The following is a 19,760-nucleotide window of genomic DNA, read 5'->3' as shown; positions in this document are numbered from 1 at the left end:
AAATCGTATGTGAAACTAATCCGACATTTATATTTTGCCAAATCACGAGCAAACTCTATTACTAACTTCAGGCAGCCCAAAGAGGCTTGAAATTTGAGAGGCTCTGGCTAAATCCTGACCCTTTCGCGCTCTCTCGAAAGCAATGCGGATGAAATAAGTACAAGCTCATCATCATTGCTTCAAGCGCCATGGGATGCAAATGGCCTCTGTGAAAATCCGCCATTCGTGTGTTTCCTGTGCTTGACCTTCCACATATAAATCTCCACTCCTATCCAGCCTTCCGCCTCATAGCTTCTGGTGCCCACAAGAAGCCAGCTGGCATTACCACGCACTATTCTGGAGGGGATAGTGTGAAGGACAAGTCCAAGCCACCTCCATCTCCCATTCATCATTATCTCAGCTTTATATCATTTGTCACTTTATCCTACCATCTGACTCCTAAAAGTCTTCTTAAAGCTTCATTCTCAAATCCATAATATCTTTTGGAACTTTTAGATAAAGTACATACCAGTAATAACTAAAGATTACAGTGAAAATTTATTTCACACTATCAAGAGCACAAGTTTTGGTTTTTTTAGATTAATATTCTGTTCAGAAATCATTTAGCTGAAAGGATCCAAAACTGTACTCTAATTTTTGTTTCAGAACGATAAACATCAATGACTAAATTTTTACATAAAATGCCATGATTTTTCTTAGAAGCAGTTTACAACATAATTTGCATGAAATGCTCTCATAACGTTCCGATCTCTTGCAAAAATACATAACAGTCAGCTGCTGTTCTGAAATGCTCATTTAGAATATAACTGTCACCCTAATGATGTGTCTGAAATGTCCACTTACAATGCTCAGGTGTCACTTAAAACCCCCAGGACCACTATTGAAGCTCTGATTTCTGGAATACCGAAAATAACGAGCGAGTTTGTCTTGTATATCAACGTATAGCGTCATTTCCTTAAATATACACGTTTTTCGTATTTTGACTAATTACAGCGTTCTGCTCCGCATGCAGCATAACACGCAATCTTTCTTTTACTAAGAAATAATCTGTACACTTTGAATGCAAGCACTAGTGCGCTTTCTGTCCCTCAAATGCGCACTTAATCCCCGATCTCTCATGAACATAAATACTATTTCATTTTGACCTACAAAGTTGACTTTTAATACAGCTATCTCCTAGACATGCATACAGAATATACTTTCAGCCTAATATGAATAATTTTAATGAGCTGATCTTTCAGAATTTTTTTTTTTTTTACTGAGCTGTCCAATTACTTAATTACAACTATTCAAGTTGTTCTGTCTACTCACCTGCTGTTCCGAAGGGAGTTGAATTCTAGCAGGACAGCAGGTTCTGGGCCGGAGAGCCCTACGGTCGTTTCTCTGGTGCCTATGGTCATGCCTTTGCAGTTGCTCCTTTATGAAATAAAAGAAAAAGAAAATTAGAATCACTGGCTGATTAAGGATCTTGCAAAAGAGAACAAAAGATGACCTATGAAAATTTTTTCCATTATGAAGACGTTTTCCATAAGAGTGGATGGCTTTCCAGTAAAAGAAACATAATAACTACAGTCACACACAAACTGGTGAGTGGTGAATTGTGGACGAATCTCTGGGCTGAAAAGTTCCACGTAAAAGACGCCTCATACAACTCTGCAGAAAGCTCACGAGAAGGTGCTGAACTCTCCTGCACGCCGTCCACCTCTTTCTTGCACGCTCTTTCTCACTTCCTGAATATTAAGTTTCCTTACCAGATACCTCTTTCATTCCATCTATCCATTCCCCATCCAGGTCTTCCTCTTCTTCCTTTCAACACATCCAGAATGCCCGCTTCCATCCTTTCGACCTGATTGAGCCATCTTAAAAAAATACTCATCCATTATTTTACCTACGCCAACCCTTTAATCATTCCTTCATATAATCCAGATTTCTCACCCCTGGAATTCTTTTCAAACCACAAAGTGCTACGTAAATCAGTTCTTAAGCATTCACCTCCTTTCTTTCATCAGCATTTCGTCTTCATACATTCCAACATTCTGCGTGTGTGTATATGTGTGTGTGTGTATGTATATGTATATATATATATATATATATATATATATATATATGTATGTATGTATGTATGTATGTATGTATGTATGTATGTATGTATGTATGTATGTATGTATGTATGTATGTATGTATATATATATATATATATATATATATATATATATATATATATATATATATATATATATATATATATATATATATATATATATATATATATTTACTGACAGGAACTAGTACTGGTTCCAATGCATTGTTTGCAGAAGCCTACCTCCTTTTCTCATCAGTCAGGCCCCTCTCACTCCCTATCTTGAAAACCACTTAACGTGAATTTCCCCCAGTCTTCTCCTAGCCTCCGAAAACTGAATGTGCAAAAGCATATCTTAAGATCCTTTATAAAACTCACAACAGTCTACTTCTGCAATCATTTCAACATAAACACACATTCAGAAAGACTCTTGCTCTTAGAACCTCTTCTCTATGATACCATTTAGGTTTTTTAATTTGTCACTATTTCTTGCTACTGCCACCTTACTTTGGCAAATAGTCTTTGCTCACCCACACACCACAGTTTTCTACTAAGGAGACTTTAATACACAACCACACCAAATTGGGAGGGGATGAGGTCCCTCCAATTTTTATTACAAACGGCATGGAATAAACTATTCAACATCTAACAAGTGTTTCAAAGCATCAGTTATGCAGCAAACAAAATTGATAATTTCTCTACTTCAAACTCTTCTACTACATAATTCTTGCATCCCTCTTGAGTCTTGGGGTATCTCAAAGGCATCTGACAAGATAAGGTATAATTTCCATTGAGCCAAAAATCCTCCTGATGTCTTTATTCTACCTCATGGAAAATTTATCATTATCTTTTCATCCAAGTGCTTTGTATCTGCAGTTGTTGATGGCGCAACACCTGCACCTATTTTCATCTCTGGTGATGTTTCTAGGGGCTCCTTCCTCTCACTCCCTCCTCCTTTTGAAAAACTTTCACCGATTAAACTCTCCCCTATTTATCCATTTGGTGATAATTGAGCCCTCCACATTTCTTCTATCTTTGCCTGTTCCCTCTATTATACTGTTCGGGCTTATTCTCGAACTGATTTTTCTTTTTCTCTAAATTAGATCGTTTGTAGCTTAGGATCCCATACGTAAGTAGAATACAGTGCCTTCAAGAGTGCCTACCACTTTGTTTCTTCTCCCATCTCATTACTTGATTAAGTCGAAGTACTTGTACAAAAACAACAGTTTAAACTGCTCAATATTTTTCATAAATTACAAGCATTAGTTGAGATGCCATAAGTTTTATTCTTCATAATTGCTTTTAATGTCTGTACACTGTTCATTCCAGTTTGGAATACGGTTTACATTTCTGGAATTTTTTGTTTTAACTTTATCCTGCCTTCTAGATATCACTGAATCACAAAAAATTATATCATCACTGATCTTGCCTGTGACTTTTTTCTCATACTGGTTTTTTTCCCCGTTGCACACCAATCAAGCAATGCTACCTTTACTGAAACCCTGTGCAACGTTGCTCCTTTTCCGCTTACCTGGGAGATCCATCCTGTCATGGCCAACGGTCCATTTGGTTGTCCAACCTGCAAAAGTAAGAGTAAAATAGTGTTCACTGTAGCGCAAAAGCAGAACACAAGTACAGTAACTGCGATGTCGAACTGCCCACTTCCAGAAGTCGTTAATTCTCTGGTTGGTTGGTTGGTTGGTTTAGATTAGGCAGGCCTTTTGCCCGCAAGGTGCCCTTGTAAGTGTGGTGTAATATCGACGGGAATAAGTCGCCTGAACTGTGTACATCCTATAAAAACGATTAACTCCCTTTCACTGTAAACCCCTTAATAGCATTTTCATGGATGCTGGTGTTTGTGAATTAAAGGTAAACTGTATAGATTAATGAAACTGCTAAGCTCTGTTCCCAAGATTCTAGCGGATTCATTTCATCATTCCTAAACTGTCATTTTTTACTTATTTATCTAAAAAAAATCCTTTTCTCATTTTTCATAGACTTCAGCCCTGCTGTGTGGAAAACTGCGAATGACCGTTCTGCTGCACTTTTTTGTTTGGTACCCCTCGTAAAGCACCTAGGCCATTTGTAAATAGTCTGTTTAAATATTTGTGGCATAGGAAATTATATAGTCTTTAAAGATACTTATGGTTAACAGTGTCTGCTCTAAAATAACTGGTCATAAAAAAGGTTCATCCCCCCAACCCCTGCAACACACACACACACACAGGCTATCTATATATATATATATATATATATATATATATATATATATATATATATATATATATATATATATATATATATATATATATATATGTTCATTTATTTTCTGTGCGTGTTTGCGGGAAGGAAGAGCTTGCCAAGGCAACTATGAAGGTATTAACTTCCTGCTATCACCGCTCTCACAGCCGCCTGACACTCGCCTAATCCTCCAAAGTTTTCTCTCTCTCTCTATCCCTCTCTCTCTCTCTCTCTCACACACACACACACGCACACACACAATATCGGTAGGCTATATATCTATACTCACGTTGGTGGTATATTCTGCCGGTGGAAGAACGTCTGCACGTCAGGAGAGAAACGAGACCCTGCCTGAAATTGGAGTTGAAGCCGCAATATATAATTGGGTTCAGAGCCGAGTTGGAATAGGCCCGAAACGAAATAGAACTCCACAACCGAAAACCACTCCGGCAACTGCGAAATAAAAAAAAAATGAACAGAAATAAAGTTTTATGCTTCCATCGTTCACTTTCATTTGAAAATACATTCCAAGGACGAGGAAAAATGCAGGGCAATTTTGGTATTCGTCTGGGGTACCCTTTATCAAAACGTGTTTTTCCTGCATACAAACATTTAGAGATATGGAATATAATATAAAAAAATATTACCGATAAGCACTAAGACACTGAGACGCTGACACGCATTGCAAAACTACTAATTTATATGAAACCAGAGATTTATTTATCATAGGAATTCTAGAAGGCCCTGAAATACAAGATTGCATTTTTATTTCCATATGACATTTAAACCCAATGTGGAGAAAGAACCAATCCTTCCCCAGAAGGGTCTTAATTGCTGTCGTTCTCTCCTTAAAAATAAAGAGTAAAGGAATGTTTGGACCACTCCTCTAAGTTCATATAGGCTATTTTCTTTGAAGGAGATGCGGGAAAGCTAGGTTTGGCCAAGGAAGTCAGATAAAACTAAACTATTGACGTAAAAAATGAGACCGTTGTCCTCATAACCACCTACGGGGTTAAGAGATGGCTGACTTCTTATGAATTTTCTTCATAAAATATTTCATGACTGAATTCAGTACGCCTTTCGTAGCATTATTTTCTAATTCTTGCTAAACGTACTTCTATTTTCTTTATATTCCTACAGCAAGCGTGCTTCTTTTAGGATGATTTACGTGTTTATAAAGTCACACACTCAAGTGCAAGAACAATATATGCGCGAAAAACGTTGTCGATCTGTTCATCTAAAGGTGAATTAGATACCTGGTAAGCAAACAACCTCCTGTCTATAGAGGTTTTGAGACCCGGAAGCTCCTAACACCTGCTGTAACCACACACGCACACATACACACACACACATATATATACATACATACATACATACATACATACATACATACATACATACATATATATATATATATATATATATATATATATATATATATATATATATATATATATATACTCTCGAAGGTGGAGGGAAAAGGCACCATTGTTACTATTAGTTTATTATGTCAACTTTTCACGACAGTTGCTATCGCCGCACTTTCAACGCTGCAATGGCTAAAAAAAACCTTCTTACAAAGCGTTGCCATAAAAGAGGATAAAAGAGGGTAAGCAACCACAAGTCATACAAAGAGGAAAAACTAATAAGTTTAAACTTTCACAAAATTACGTTCCTTTACAAAGCGTGACATAAAAGGCGTCTCATCTTGCAAACCAAGGCAACACGCGCTGCTCCAAACTTTCCCCCATTGCAACCCACAATCCGAAACTTGAAGTATGGAGCTTGATTTCAGCAAGGAGTAATGTAATCTTGTGTTACTGAAGGACTTCAAGGCAAAGCACTCCTTCAGCAGGGAGAGAGAGAGAGAGAGAGAGAGAGAGAGAGAGAGAGAGAGAGAGAGAGAGAGAGAGAGAGAGATGAAGGCTTTCCTCACCGAGACTTCCATTATCAAATATAATGAGTGATACATGGCAGAGAAACATTTATTGTTCTATTTTTCTCTTTCGTACCTGGCTACGACCTCCAGCAGTCAACTAACTACAAAGTACACATTTCAATGCTGAGGTTAACAGGGGCACACTGGCTTTCACAAAATAATAGTCAACCCTTTCCGTTCTTGCCCAGAATCGAACGAAGGACTTCTCAGCTGTGTACCGGGATTGCCGCTACAGAGAGAGAGAGAGAGAGAGAGAGAGAGAGAGAGAGAGAGAGAGAGAGAGAGAGAGTACATTTAAAAGTAAAACTATTTTTTCCAATTTAATTTTCAGAGATTCAGTCTCATTCCTAATGAAGGAACCTTTCAGATACGCAGCACTCTGATGAAACCTCCAGCAGTCAACTAACCACCAAGTACACGCTTCGATGATGAGGTCGAAAGAGGCACAATGGCTTTCTCAAGAAATGCCCAACTCGTTCCGTTCTTGGCAGAATTGAACGCAGGTCTTCTTGGCTGTGTACAGTGATTACCTTTGCAGAGAGAGAGAGAGAGAGAGAGAGGTTTAAAGTATAACATGATTCTTCCAATTAAGGCAATTTACTTTTCACAGATTCTCTCTCATTCCTAATGACGCAACATTTCAGACATTCAGCGCTTTGATGAAATCTGCTTTCAATAAAAAAAAAATGCTACAAATCTACGAGAGTAAAGTGTAACGGATTATTTGAACATGAAAGTGCCTTCAGCGATGACGCAAAAGCCGGAGTTTTAGCCCTGGTATAATATGTGGAATCCTAAAAACCATCAATGACCTGTTTTTGCCTTTGCCGAATTGCAGCAAAGTTTGCGTGTGATGTGGAACTAATAAAGGAGGACGATATTTCCCATTTCAAGGCAAAATCTGTCAATAATATATTTTTAACACATTTCATCATTTCGCCCAACGTGTTGCCACGGAATGCTTCAAATGATGAGTTGGTATATTTCAGCATTATTAAAACTATACGCTACTGGAAAGTTAGGAAGAGCACTATTTAATCCAGTAACAGATGTAGTACTGATCGTTGTTGCCTGAGTTTCGCTGTTCAAATGAAAATGATACAAAATATTTTCTCAATATTCTTTCGGTACATCTGTAGGGTTCAGGGAGGACATTTAAAAATGGAGCCTTTTTTTCTGTTTGCGGACGAAATCTTAATCCAAGAGGCTCTCAGTGCGTGATGTTTTGCTCTCGACAGGATGAACTCTGAGATGAATAATCTATTTCGAGCAAGAACACAAATTAATTTCATTTTTTAAATGGAAACAACCATGCTGGGGTTATTACACAGGGTGTTACGAAATTAGAGCCCCCCCCCCGCTATACAGCATAAACTAAAATTGATATGGACAAAAACAAAAGTAATTCAGAACAGGTATTTAAGTTTCTCGCTGAGTATTTAATACTTTATGTGGCCTCAATCTACCTGTACCACAGCCTGCATTCTTGAGGGGTATGATTTCAGCAAATCGCAAAAAAGCTGAGACTCAAACTTCATTTCCCTGAGAACTTCGGTCACCTCTCTTCGCAAGTTGTTGCGGCTTGGTATACTATCATAGTTCACTGTACGCACTTCAACACAATCCTTTAAGATACTACCAGTGTTTTCACACACATTAAGGTTAGGGGAGCTACCTGGAAATTCACTTGACGAGAAGAAATCGATACCACTGTTTCGAAGCAGCTCCTGTGTCTGAAGAGCCTTGAAACATGGTGCCTTATCATGCATAAATGTGACTTCTTCAACAGATAACACATTTTCAGGATATTTGAGGAAAGGAAATACTCTACCAGTAAGCACAGTTTCTCTGAAGTATTCTCCATTCCATGACTGTCCTTTTTCTTTGATGATCCACATTGACCGTTTGGCTGTGAAACAGAGAAAATTTCCCAAACATTCAGGAAATTTCACAACTTGGCGATAGCGCACGACATCGTTGATATCATCCAACTTTGCATCCCAAATGATGTCATTTTTATGATTTGGCTTCCTGACTGTGTAAATGAAGAATTCATCTGATACGGCAACATGGAGAAAGCCAGCTCCATCCCAATCTTTAAGAAATGAACCACAAAACCATGCATGGTCTTCTCTCTGTTGCTGATTGATGTTGGGCTTGCTGATAACATGAAATGGCTTGATACCAGATTTTTTCAACTCCCAATATACAGCACTATAACTTCTCTTCTTTCCCCTTTTTGTTTCTAGTTCAAGTGCCACTTTACGTAAAGACTTTCTTGGTCTACCCACTGCCTCAGCTATGATGTCTTTTGACTCCTGAGAATCTCTTCGTTGGGTGAGTCAGTAGAGCTGCGGACTGTCACTCGATGGGCCGGAGTTCAATTCCCCGGCCGACTGATGAAGAGTTAGAGGAATTTATTTCTGGTGATAGAAATTCATTTCTCGCTATAATGTGGTTCGGATTCCACAATAAACTGTAGGTCCCGTTGCTAAGTAACCAATTGGTTCTTAGCCACGTAAAATAAGTCTAATCCTTCGGGTCAGCCCTAGGAGAGCTGTTAATCAGCTCAGTGGTCTGGTAAAACTAAGGTATACTTAACTTTTGACTCCTGAGAAAGGACTTCAGGCCTTCCAAGATTCTCATCCTTTTCGCGATGACAGTCATATGGATTTTGTTCCAGTTTCTTTTAACAAAGGATTAATCTCTTTTAATGTATTTAGCTATCCAGGAACATGAAATGAAGGATGCGCCAGCATCCCTGGCCTCTCTGAAGGTTATAGCCCAGATTCGGTCAATCCATCTGATTTCCTCCAAGTCGTTAGCCATGGCTGTATCTAACTCCGTCACTCAGTATGAAAATGCAATAAATGTAGAATGAAAAATAGCTCAATAGAAACTTAAAATAATGTACTTGGAGATAGGCTATAGCAGAAAACTTCATAACTTTCCATTTGTTCTGTGGAGGGGGCGGCTCTAATTTCGAAACACCCGGTATATGTATACGTAAAACATTTTTGGAAGAATGATAGCGTTTCGTTACTGGCTAATTTAAAGGATTCGTAAACCTGTGTCTTTCTGCTCATTTTAAAGAGGCATAATCGATGTTCAGTCGTAGTTATAATTAGAATGCATGAAAGCCTTTGTAATTGGAAAACTTGTGGGATGAAAAAGAAATACGAGAGACAGAGGCTTTTGCCCAATTTGGAAAGAACGTTTAGGATGAAAATATTTTTACCTCATTAAAGACTTCAGCCCTCTTTCATTTAAGGAGGGGTCTTCAGACTAGTTATTAATGTACAACGTATATTTCCTGAGTCAGCATTCTTGCAGCAGAATCAAGCACATGCTGCATATATATATATATATATATATATATATATATATATATATATATATATATATATATATATATATATATATATATATATATATATATACACACACACACACACACATACACACTAACTGACCAACCCAGCGCTGCCGGGAGAACTCTGAATGAAACTGATAAAATCTCTCTCTTTCCCTTATGCTCTCTCTCTTTCCTCTTTCTCCTCCCTAATACCCCCTATTCTCTCTCTCTCTCTCTCTCTCTTTCTGGCCCTCTCTTTTCTTTTAACATAGTTGCTTCAAATACATTTCCCATCATTTTTGACATTTTATATTTCACCCCTTCTCAACTCCCCATTCCTACTGGGGCTGAACTTGGACTTAAGGGCATCGGGGGTGACACTATCCATCCCAGTGACCTAGAAAACTATGGATTAGACACTAATTTCTGTCACTGTTGACATTTTCTATTTCACCCCTTCTCAACCCCCAATTCCTATTGGGGCTGAACTTGGACTTAAAGGGCATCGGGAGTGTCACTATTCATCTCAGTGACCTTGAAACTATAGATTGGACACTCATATCTGCCATTTTTGGTTATTTTTACATGTCACCCCCTTCTCACCCCCATCCCCTTTGGTACCAGTGATGTCTTAACCCCACAGCATTCTTTCCCAGAGAGTAAGTCATGTGTATACTAAGTTTGGTTGAAATTGCTCATTGCCTTTCAGTTATGCTGGAACATACACACACAAATACATACATATGTACATATATTCATTTTTATATGATATATATAAAAACATGTAATATATATATATATATATATATATATATATATATATATATATATATATATATATATATATATATATATATATATATATATATATATATATATATATATATATATATATATGTATATATATATTTGCATAAAGGAAAACTTATATATATATATTATATATATATATATATATATATATATATATATATATATATATATATATATATATATATATATATATATATATATATATATATATATATATATATATATATATATATGGTGGCTGGGATGCTTATATATATATATATATATATATATATATATATATATATATATATATATATATATATATATATATATATATATATATATATATATATATATATATATATATATATATATATATATATATATATATATATATATATATATATATATATATATATATATATATATATATATATATACATATATATATATACATTTCTATATCTACTCAAGCATCCCAGCCACTAAATGCTTAATTTAAAGCTAGAAAATACAATAGTGTATTTTGGCACTGCCTGACAAGGAAGGGCGAAAGGAATGTTGGCCCTTCCCTTACTCTGTTAATCACACTCTGTATATCCCTTTCAACTTTCTCTTCTCAAACGTGACGCTGCGGGAAACTTTTGTTTACACAGATACGAGGTTGTGAAGAGTCTAAGCCTGGCCGGAGGCAGAATAGAGCTGGCGATGCGTATTAAGAGAATGAACACCTGGACCTTGAGTCATAAATGATGCCTGAACACAGGTAAACGACACCGACCCCATCTACCTGTGGGTAACCCCCTGACCCCTGATTGAAGTCATATAAGGGCCTCACCGAAGGAACAAGTGAGAGAGACATTGCTGGATGTGAGCGAGACACATCTCACCCTTCAGAGAGCTATGCCCTACCACGTGGTCTTATTTTGTAGGGACCTTTAGTACTATTACCAGTGAAGCCCTTAGCCCTTCCTCCGCCGCCATTACCCTTGCTGAAGCCACTTCTTCTACAAGGTAAAGTGATCTGTTGCAAAGGTTCTTCCAGCCAGTCACACTATTTTAATTCTCATACTAAACTTCCTATTTCCATTTCTAAGTGCCAGTATTTCCATATCAACCTTGCCTTGTTAGGAAAGTGTTAAGTAAATGCCTATGTTTAAATAATTACATAAAATAGTGTATTCAAGGATTCTTTGGCACCCTCTGTGCTCGCCTTGTCCTATGCACAATTTACTGCGTCCTTACTGGCTTTTAATTCGTGAATCTCTCCGTTTACAGAGGGTTTGTTAGCCGTGGAAATCTCTCTTGACTGTGCCTTGTATCAGCATCGACACACCTGACAGATATACCTTCAAGTTTTCCCAGTTATAATTAACGCCTCAGGCTCTGCCTGCCTGATTAGTCCATTTCATCTTCTGATAGTTCATTTCATGTAAATACACACAATTTTAAACTTACCCTAACGTGTTTACTTACAAATACCTTGTGAGTAGAGTCCTCAGCTCAGAAAAATTCCTCCTTTTTCACAAATTTCCTGAATCAACAGCAGTCAGATTTTATACAAAAATAGAGGTAAGTAACGCAATCATTCATTTAGTCTATAACTGGCTCATGATAAGCATTTCCCCAGGTTAAATTAATACACACACACACACACACACACACATATATATATATATAATATATATATATATATATATATATATATATATATATATATATATATATATATATATATATATATATATATATATATATATATATATATATATATATATATATATATATATGCACACACAAACATTAAGTCACAATTATCGTTTAATATCCAATTTACTATACCTCAGGAATAACTTACACCCAAGGGAAATCATAATTGATAAGAGCTTCGCCACCAATATTGGGAAATCACTGTAAATGCTTGTTTCTAAATCAGGAAACGGTTCAATCATAATTCCTCTTGAGAATAGGTTATTCTCAAGGCATAGTGAATCTGATGTTAAAAGATATTTGTGGCTTAATATTTATGAATATAAAAAATGTCACGACCTACGTAAAAAATTCACACACATTTATATATGCATTTATATATACATACATACATATATATATATATATATATATATATATATATATATATATATATATATATATATATATATATATATATATATATATATATTTATATATATGTATGTATGTATGTATTTATACATACATACATACATGCATACATACACATGAGTGCGTGTGTATAGGCATTCCACCCACAAATAAAAATAAAAAAACCTACACGGAATCATCATTACTTACCGAATTGTTATTAGCACGCACAAAATCGTAGAGAATGATGGTCTGAAGAGGTGTCCAACACAGCAGCACGAAGATGATCAAAACCACTGACACCATTTTGACCACTTTCTTCTTCGCTCTGGTGGCTGTGTGACGGGCGGGTGCTGAGTGCTCCCCTCCCCTGGCAGCCGCCACATCCACAGCCTCCACACAACCAAGCTGAGGAGGGAAAGAGTGGTAAGCAGAGAGAGAGAGAGAGAGAGAGAGAGAGAGAGAGAGAGAGAGAGAGAGAAAACTACCAGCCTAAAAGTTCTCTAGGCAGGAGACAGAAAGATGAGTAATCTCCCAAAAAGAGATTTGATGGGGGAGATTAAAAATGTATTCCTTACATTTATAGGCATCACAGGTCTTCTGACACAGAAAACCTAGAAATTTTTCTATACCCATTTATTTATTATTAATCAAGTTCTTTATTAATAATTATTACTATCACTTATTATAAATGTTACTTATTACAATTATAATCAATGCATAATTTATTTTTGAAAAAGACAAAAGGCCATGAGCTTTGTGACAATGCTGCTGAATTTACACACTAATCATAAAGTTTGCAACAGGACTCTATGCCTACTAAAAATGCCTGAAAATATAGGTATATACATCAGTAAGCCACTAGAAAGCATCTATTAACATCAGCTGAATTAATTATTCAAGAGAAATTAAATGAGATCACCAGGTTGGGACTCACCTATAGTTGATGAACATCACTGCCACAGGTAGGAAATAGAGAGCGATGGTAAGGGCCACGTAGAAGACCTTACGTGCATCGTAAGTGATCACACACTGCTCGAGTTTTGGGTTGAAGTGCTTCTCTGTCGGCCAGAATTCGTCGCACTGCCATGAAGTGAAGTTGGCCCACTGAGGAAAGCAAGAGACTTTAGGTCAGCTGTAGGCTTTCACGAAGTGGAGGTAATCCTATGAGGGAGGTCAAAGATTTTAAAATGAAGATAATTAGAGAAATTACTTTATAAATGTAGGACTACACTTTCATGAAGGGAAGACCGTGCACTCGCGAAAGTAAGAGAATTTAGGTCATTATGCAAAGGAGCAGCTTTCATGAAGTGAAATACGCCCACTGAAGAAAGTACAGCCATTTAGAACAGATGTAAAGGAGTAGGCCTTTGCAAAATACAGTTAGCCTACTGAGGAAAGTAAGAAACTCTAGGTCACATTGTATACAGTAGGCTTTCGTAATGTGAATTCAAAACCCTAAGAGAAGTAAGAGACTTGGGTCACATGTAAAGAAACCAGCTTTCATGAAATAAAATCAGTCCACTGAGAAAGTGAAGAGAATTTAGGTTACCCGTATCATAGGCCTTCATGAAGTCAAATCATAACACTGAGGACCATAGGTTATAAAGGCTTTCCTGACGTTAAATTATTGTACTGAGAAAATTAATAAACTGAAAGGGAAGTATAAAGTAGTAGCCTTTCATGAAGAAAATTTAGTCCCGTGAAGAAGGTTTTCACGAAATGAAGCTTGGTCACTGGGAGAAGTTGGGACTTAGGTCATATATGGAAGAGAAGGCTTTGAAATTGAAACGAAATCAGCCGTTTCAAGAAGGCAAATGGTTGAAGGTCACAAGCATGAAAGAGTAGGCTTTTGTGGAGTGAAGTTACACTGAATACGGAAAGGAACAACCAAACAAAGCTCTATAGCGAACGTCTTTATTACATAGAGATATTTCGGCTTGAACACATAAAGCCATTTTCAATCTGAATAGAGACAAAACACAAAAAAAAATGTATATCTTATAACCAGACCACTAGCTGGTTAACAGTCAAGGGCTGGTTTAATCCAAAGACTTAATTTTACGTGGCTAAGAACCAACTGGTTAAGCAACGGGAATATTTGGAATCCGAACCACATTATGACGAGAAATGAATTTCTATCACCAGAAATAAATTCCTCTAATTCTTCATTGGCGGTTCGGAGAGTCGAACGTGCCAGTCGAAAGCTCTACCACCCCTTCAAAGAAGAACTGAGACAAAACACAAAAACATAAGATTATATAATAGTAAAGTTTAATCCAAGGGAATTTCACGCTCGAGAATTAAGAGAATATTTACAAAATGGTATACTTAAACTACATTACCATCAATAAAATCATTTTAATCGTAAAGTAAAAAAAATGGATTAAACTAATACAATTCAATGAATTGCTGTAGTCATCAAAAATAAGTCAAATAAAATAAAATTCAAGATAAGGGAAAAAAAATAAAAATCCAAGGAAGCAAAAATAAATCATATCCATACAACCAAATATAAAAAATAAATAAACAAATGAAAAAAGGAAAAACTGTTCAATAGGTAAAACAACCAGATGACTGGAGAGCAAGAGGAGCTGAAAAATCACTACATTATGGAAGACTGATCTTGGTTAAGTTGTGGCTTCAGTTTGTGAATATATATATTCTAAAATCCTTAAATCTGCCAAATTTGAATAAGAATATACAATTGTCAGATTTAAGAATTTTAGAATCGACGATATCAATCTTTCCTTCCTTCACCCATAATATACTGATTTGCCAACAGCTCTCGCTTTCAAGTCGTCTGGTTAATTTGTCTCTAAGTTTTCTTTGTTTTTCTTCGTTTTTGTTTTTGTTTTTGTGTTTGGTTTTATGGATGTTTCTTAGATCTGTTTTAATTTGGCCTATGTGAATTTTTATTAATTTTTTTATTCGTCTTGAATTTCATTTTATTTTTATTTGACTGACAGTTTTTGTTTAATTGTGTTGATTAGTTTTTTACTGATTAGTGTTTTTATTGACATAGTTTAAAAGTTTTTCAATACTTATTTTATTCTCGAGTGTTAACTGCCTTTGGATTGTACTTTACTAGTATATAGTATATACAGTAATCTTATGCTTTGGGTGCTTTGCCTCTATTTAGGTTGAAAATGGCTTAATAGTTGAAGCCGAAACGTCCGTATGTAATAAAGATGTTCACTGCAGCGCTTGTTTGGCTACTCCTAATGAGGATCAGATTCCCTTGGAATCAATCTCTAGCAACTGCATTTGGAGAGGAATTGGTTTTCATTAAATTGTTTTATTCCACTGATGAATGTTGAAACCTTAAGCCATATATGCCAAGGATACAGATCTCCTTGGGCCAGCTATTTAAAGGTGTTTGATTCATGAAGGAAAGTCAGCTCACTCACGAAAGTTATGGGGTTTTAGACTTCCCACGTAGAGTGCTTTTAGGAAGAGAAATTAGTCCACAGATGCTCATTCCAGAAACTTGAAAACACTTATGGAAATCAAGGTATGTACCTCCGGCCGTTTAACTTCATTTCTTGAAAATAAATTTCTGTAAGTTAAAAGTTTTCTGTTCCTTACTGATTAAATCGGAATATTATCGTCACTGACTAATTCTGACTGGTTATCCAACTACTATGAGAGAAATTGATATGAGTTTCTATTTACTGGACATTTGGCAACCGTACATAAGCTTTCGTAACTGTTCTGCCACACTTTATTTTATCTTATTCCAAAAATTATTCAGTTGTCATTTTGTCTGATACTGCTCTTTTGATCTTTGTTGTTCCTTCTAAACGATTCTGTGCCCATTTCTCCATCACTTCCTCTAGGCGTTTGGTTTATAAATGATGGGACAGAATTCTTTAGCATGCAAGTGCTATACCATATCTAATAAAATCATGTAGATTTAGAATAGAATGGAATGAAATATAAAATTTACGCCAAACAAAGGCCAAGAGCTGGAACCTATGAGGTCATTCAGCGCTGACAGGGAAACTGAGAGTAAAAAGGTTTTAAAGGTATAGCCGGAAGAAAACCTTGCAGATGCACTATGAAATCATTGTTAGGAGAGGGTGGAAAGTAAACAGAAGAAAGAGAATATGAACGGAGGTGCAATATAAGGAATGAAAGGGGTTGCAGCTAAGGGCCGAAGAGACGCTGCCAAGAATCTACAGTAATGCCTACAGTGCACCAAGTGAGGTGCACTGATGGCACTATCCCCCTAAGGGGATGTAGATTTTGAGAGAATAAATGTGAAGCCAACCACGAACAAATTTCTCAAGAAACAATTCATGGAAAACAACACAACTGACATCATTAACTTCCAAGGAAACCTCGCTTAACAATCTTTTAAGTATAAAATGGCATTTCGGCGTCTTCTATGTTTTTTAAAAAGTCGCCTAATGGACCGCTTCTTTTCATTTTTCAGTTTTTATATGCCACTATGTCAGGGAGGTCAGTGGCTGGAAAAGTTAATTTCCACTGAAAAATACTTCCGGGAGCTATAAATTCCCAATTCTCAATGAAACAGAAAGTCATAAAACCACTTACGCAAGAACGGGAAGCCCTCGCATGCTACCGAAAAAAAGTAAAAACTCTGTATAGAGAAACAAAAAGCTTTCCGATGATAGTTTTTTTTTTTGTATGCTGAGGGCGTTTCTACAACAATATGCATAATTTTCATAATTCTGATTAGTTCAAGTGTGCTGCACAAACTTATTATAATTTCAACGAAACTATTGTTTTATCCAAAAGCAACTTCCACTGTGGAAATAACAATTGAATTTATACAGTTTTCACTGAATTTTATGCACTGTAATTGAAGCCAATCAACATAAACGTAATTATCTAGCATATGTAAACTGGCCGTTTGTAAAGTGTAAGCTATCAAATGGACATTCAAAACACAAAGAGGAAGCAATAATATTGATAGATCTATAAAAAAAGCACTCTGCTTGCCCGGCAGGTTTTAGAATGATCCCTCTGCCTCCCTGTTCCCTAAACCCTACCATCAACGAACTAAAATTAAAAGTCGTTTGCCACTTCCTCCAGGGTTAGATCCCATTCTTGCCCAAAAATTAATCTGATCTTTTCCATAAGCCTTGAGTGTATCAGGACGACCGTTGTCCGTTCTTTTAGCCTTTGCCTGAAACAAATGATTTTCTCCTTAATTAATTCACACACGGTCGTCTTACCTTGATGCTGTAGAGCTCCCAATAGAAGAGAGAAGGGCAGGCAAGAACGGCAGACGTTATCCACACGGCTGCGATGACCCGATGGGCCCGGTCAGGCGAGGTTCGGGCATGTAGAGGAAACATCACGGCTACTACCCGACCAACGCTAATCACCGTCAGCGTTAATACGCTGGCTAGCAATGCAGTGGCTATAAAAGAGAAAAAAGGGGGTTTCTTTTTAGATAACATTCGATCTCATTTTTGCATAAAAGTTTCGCAAATGTCAAGGGTTGGTTTCACTGACACCATGGCAGAGGCTGGATGGAGCCACTTCCTTGGGATTATGTGGGAATAACATTAAAACACGACAATTCAGTACATGTAGGGAAATTAAACTTAATGCAAGTGCATATTTAAGATTTCCGCATAGGCCGGTTGGGAAAAGGAACACGGAAACCAAACTCACATCCAGGATTTAATCTGAGAAGTACTTCAGCTTTTGTTGCGAAGCTCTTGGTGTGTTTGTTACTCTTCATGTATATACATATACAGCTCAGTGAGCTGGTGGGTAATACCTCTTAAATATGTACGTCTGCATTTTCCTTGACACTTAGGAAGGGTTTTGTAATACTATGAATATGATCTGATTTTCGGTCATCTATAGCTTCTACCAGTACAAATAAAACGCGTAACATACAATTAACACATGTGTATTTTCCTTAATAGTTACACAGGGCCATGTTGCTAATATTACGATACTTGATTATGCAATTACCCTTACTGATGTTTAACTTTTCAAACTGAACTAGCTTAGGTCATAGACCTCAACTGATTGGTCTCTTATAATCGAAAGGAACCAGTAAGGGTCTTCGATGCATGGCACTCATTAGAATTACCCACGCCAAACCTCAACGATCGTATGGCGTCCGACGACTCAGCAGTATCTACCTGTTCGTTACTCTCTGATCACAAAGACGTACAAACAACTACCAGTTTTTCTGTTGCGTCTCAAACGTGAATTTCTATATAATCAGTTCACCACTCCCCCCCCCTCAAAGTTCTGCTTCTCGCAGGACTCACACCACTATTTTTTTATTATTATTATTAGTTTCTCTGCTATTTGCGCACTGCCATTTGAGTACCTTACCTACCGACATATGTTATCAGTAATTCATGCAAAAACAAAAACTAAAATTTAGCAAGTCAGGATCAAATTGCGTGGTTACAATTGGCAATTTACAGTGTTATGACTTCCACGCATCACATTGCTATGATTTTATTTATTTATTTATTTACTTATTTTTTCCTATAGTAAAAAAAAAAAAAGAATTATATAGGATCCACGGAATAATAATTTTTAGCTCCACACATTAACACACACAACTTTCTTAGAATTTGGATTCAAATAACCTGCAGTTCAAATAATCAAAACAAGGGGAAAAAACAGACTACTGTCAATCATTAAGACAAAATAATTTTGTAAAAATCACAAAATTTAAACAAAAAGAATAAAAAAATGAAATAAAAGATCACGGAATGCAAGTACATAGACACTTTTATAATGTTTTCTTTTCACAACAGCACATGAAACCAGTATTTGTAACCTTCGTCTGTATGCACACTGGGTGCACTGTTAATGATCCCCAGACATCCTTGCACGTCATCTTCACTCTCCTCTCCCAGATAGCCAGGCAGTCCCGGGAAAGTGGGTACTGGCTTGTTCATAACTGAATTGCCCGTCCCCTGGGGGGAAGGGTCCCATTACATCAATGTGTACTCTGGTAAATTTGATTGGCTCCACTGGCCACATTCGAGCCTTCGGAATAGTATGTTTATGGTTTTTCATGGTATTACAGATGTGGCACTGGGAGATGAATTTTACAGTGTCTTTTTTCATTCCTACCCAAAAAAAGGATTCTCGTCGAAAGGAACCAATAAGGGTCTTCGATGTATGGCACTCATTAGAATTACCCACGCCAAACCTCAACGATCGTATGGCGTCCGACGACTCAGCAGTATCTATCTGTTCGTTACTCTCTGATCACAAAGACGTACAAACAACTA

At 36.7% G+C, this 19,760-nt stretch overlaps 1 protein-coding gene across 4 annotated transcripts in view; it reads right to left on the bottom strand.

Moving 5' to 3' along the window:
* LOC136835081 (uncharacterized) overlaps positions 1 to 1,466 on the bottom strand; it is a 194,150-nt gene extending 192,684 nt beyond the window's left edge. For 2 of the 4 annotated variants that reach the window (XM_067098262.1, XM_067098264.1), the window contains exon 1: positions 1,312 to 1,466. In XM_067098262.1, coding sequence (XP_066954363.1) covers positions 1,312 to 1,400 — 89 coding nt within the window. In that variant the 5' untranslated portion in view covers positions 1,401 to 1,466. The remainder of the gene's footprint in view (positions 1 to 1,311) is intronic. The other 2 variants (XM_067098261.1, XM_067098263.1) reach the window with 2 other exon arrangements.
* Positions 1,467 to 19,760: the final 18,294 nt, after the last annotated feature.

Source organism: Macrobrachium rosenbergii, chromosome 54 (assembly GCF_040412425.1).
Source record: "Macrobrachium rosenbergii isolate ZJJX-2024 chromosome 54, ASM4041242v1, whole genome shotgun sequence".
Taxonomy (NCBI): domain Eukaryota; kingdom Metazoa; phylum Arthropoda; class Malacostraca; order Decapoda; family Palaemonidae; genus Macrobrachium; species Macrobrachium rosenbergii.
This window is presented reverse-complemented; position numbering and strand designations above follow the sequence as displayed.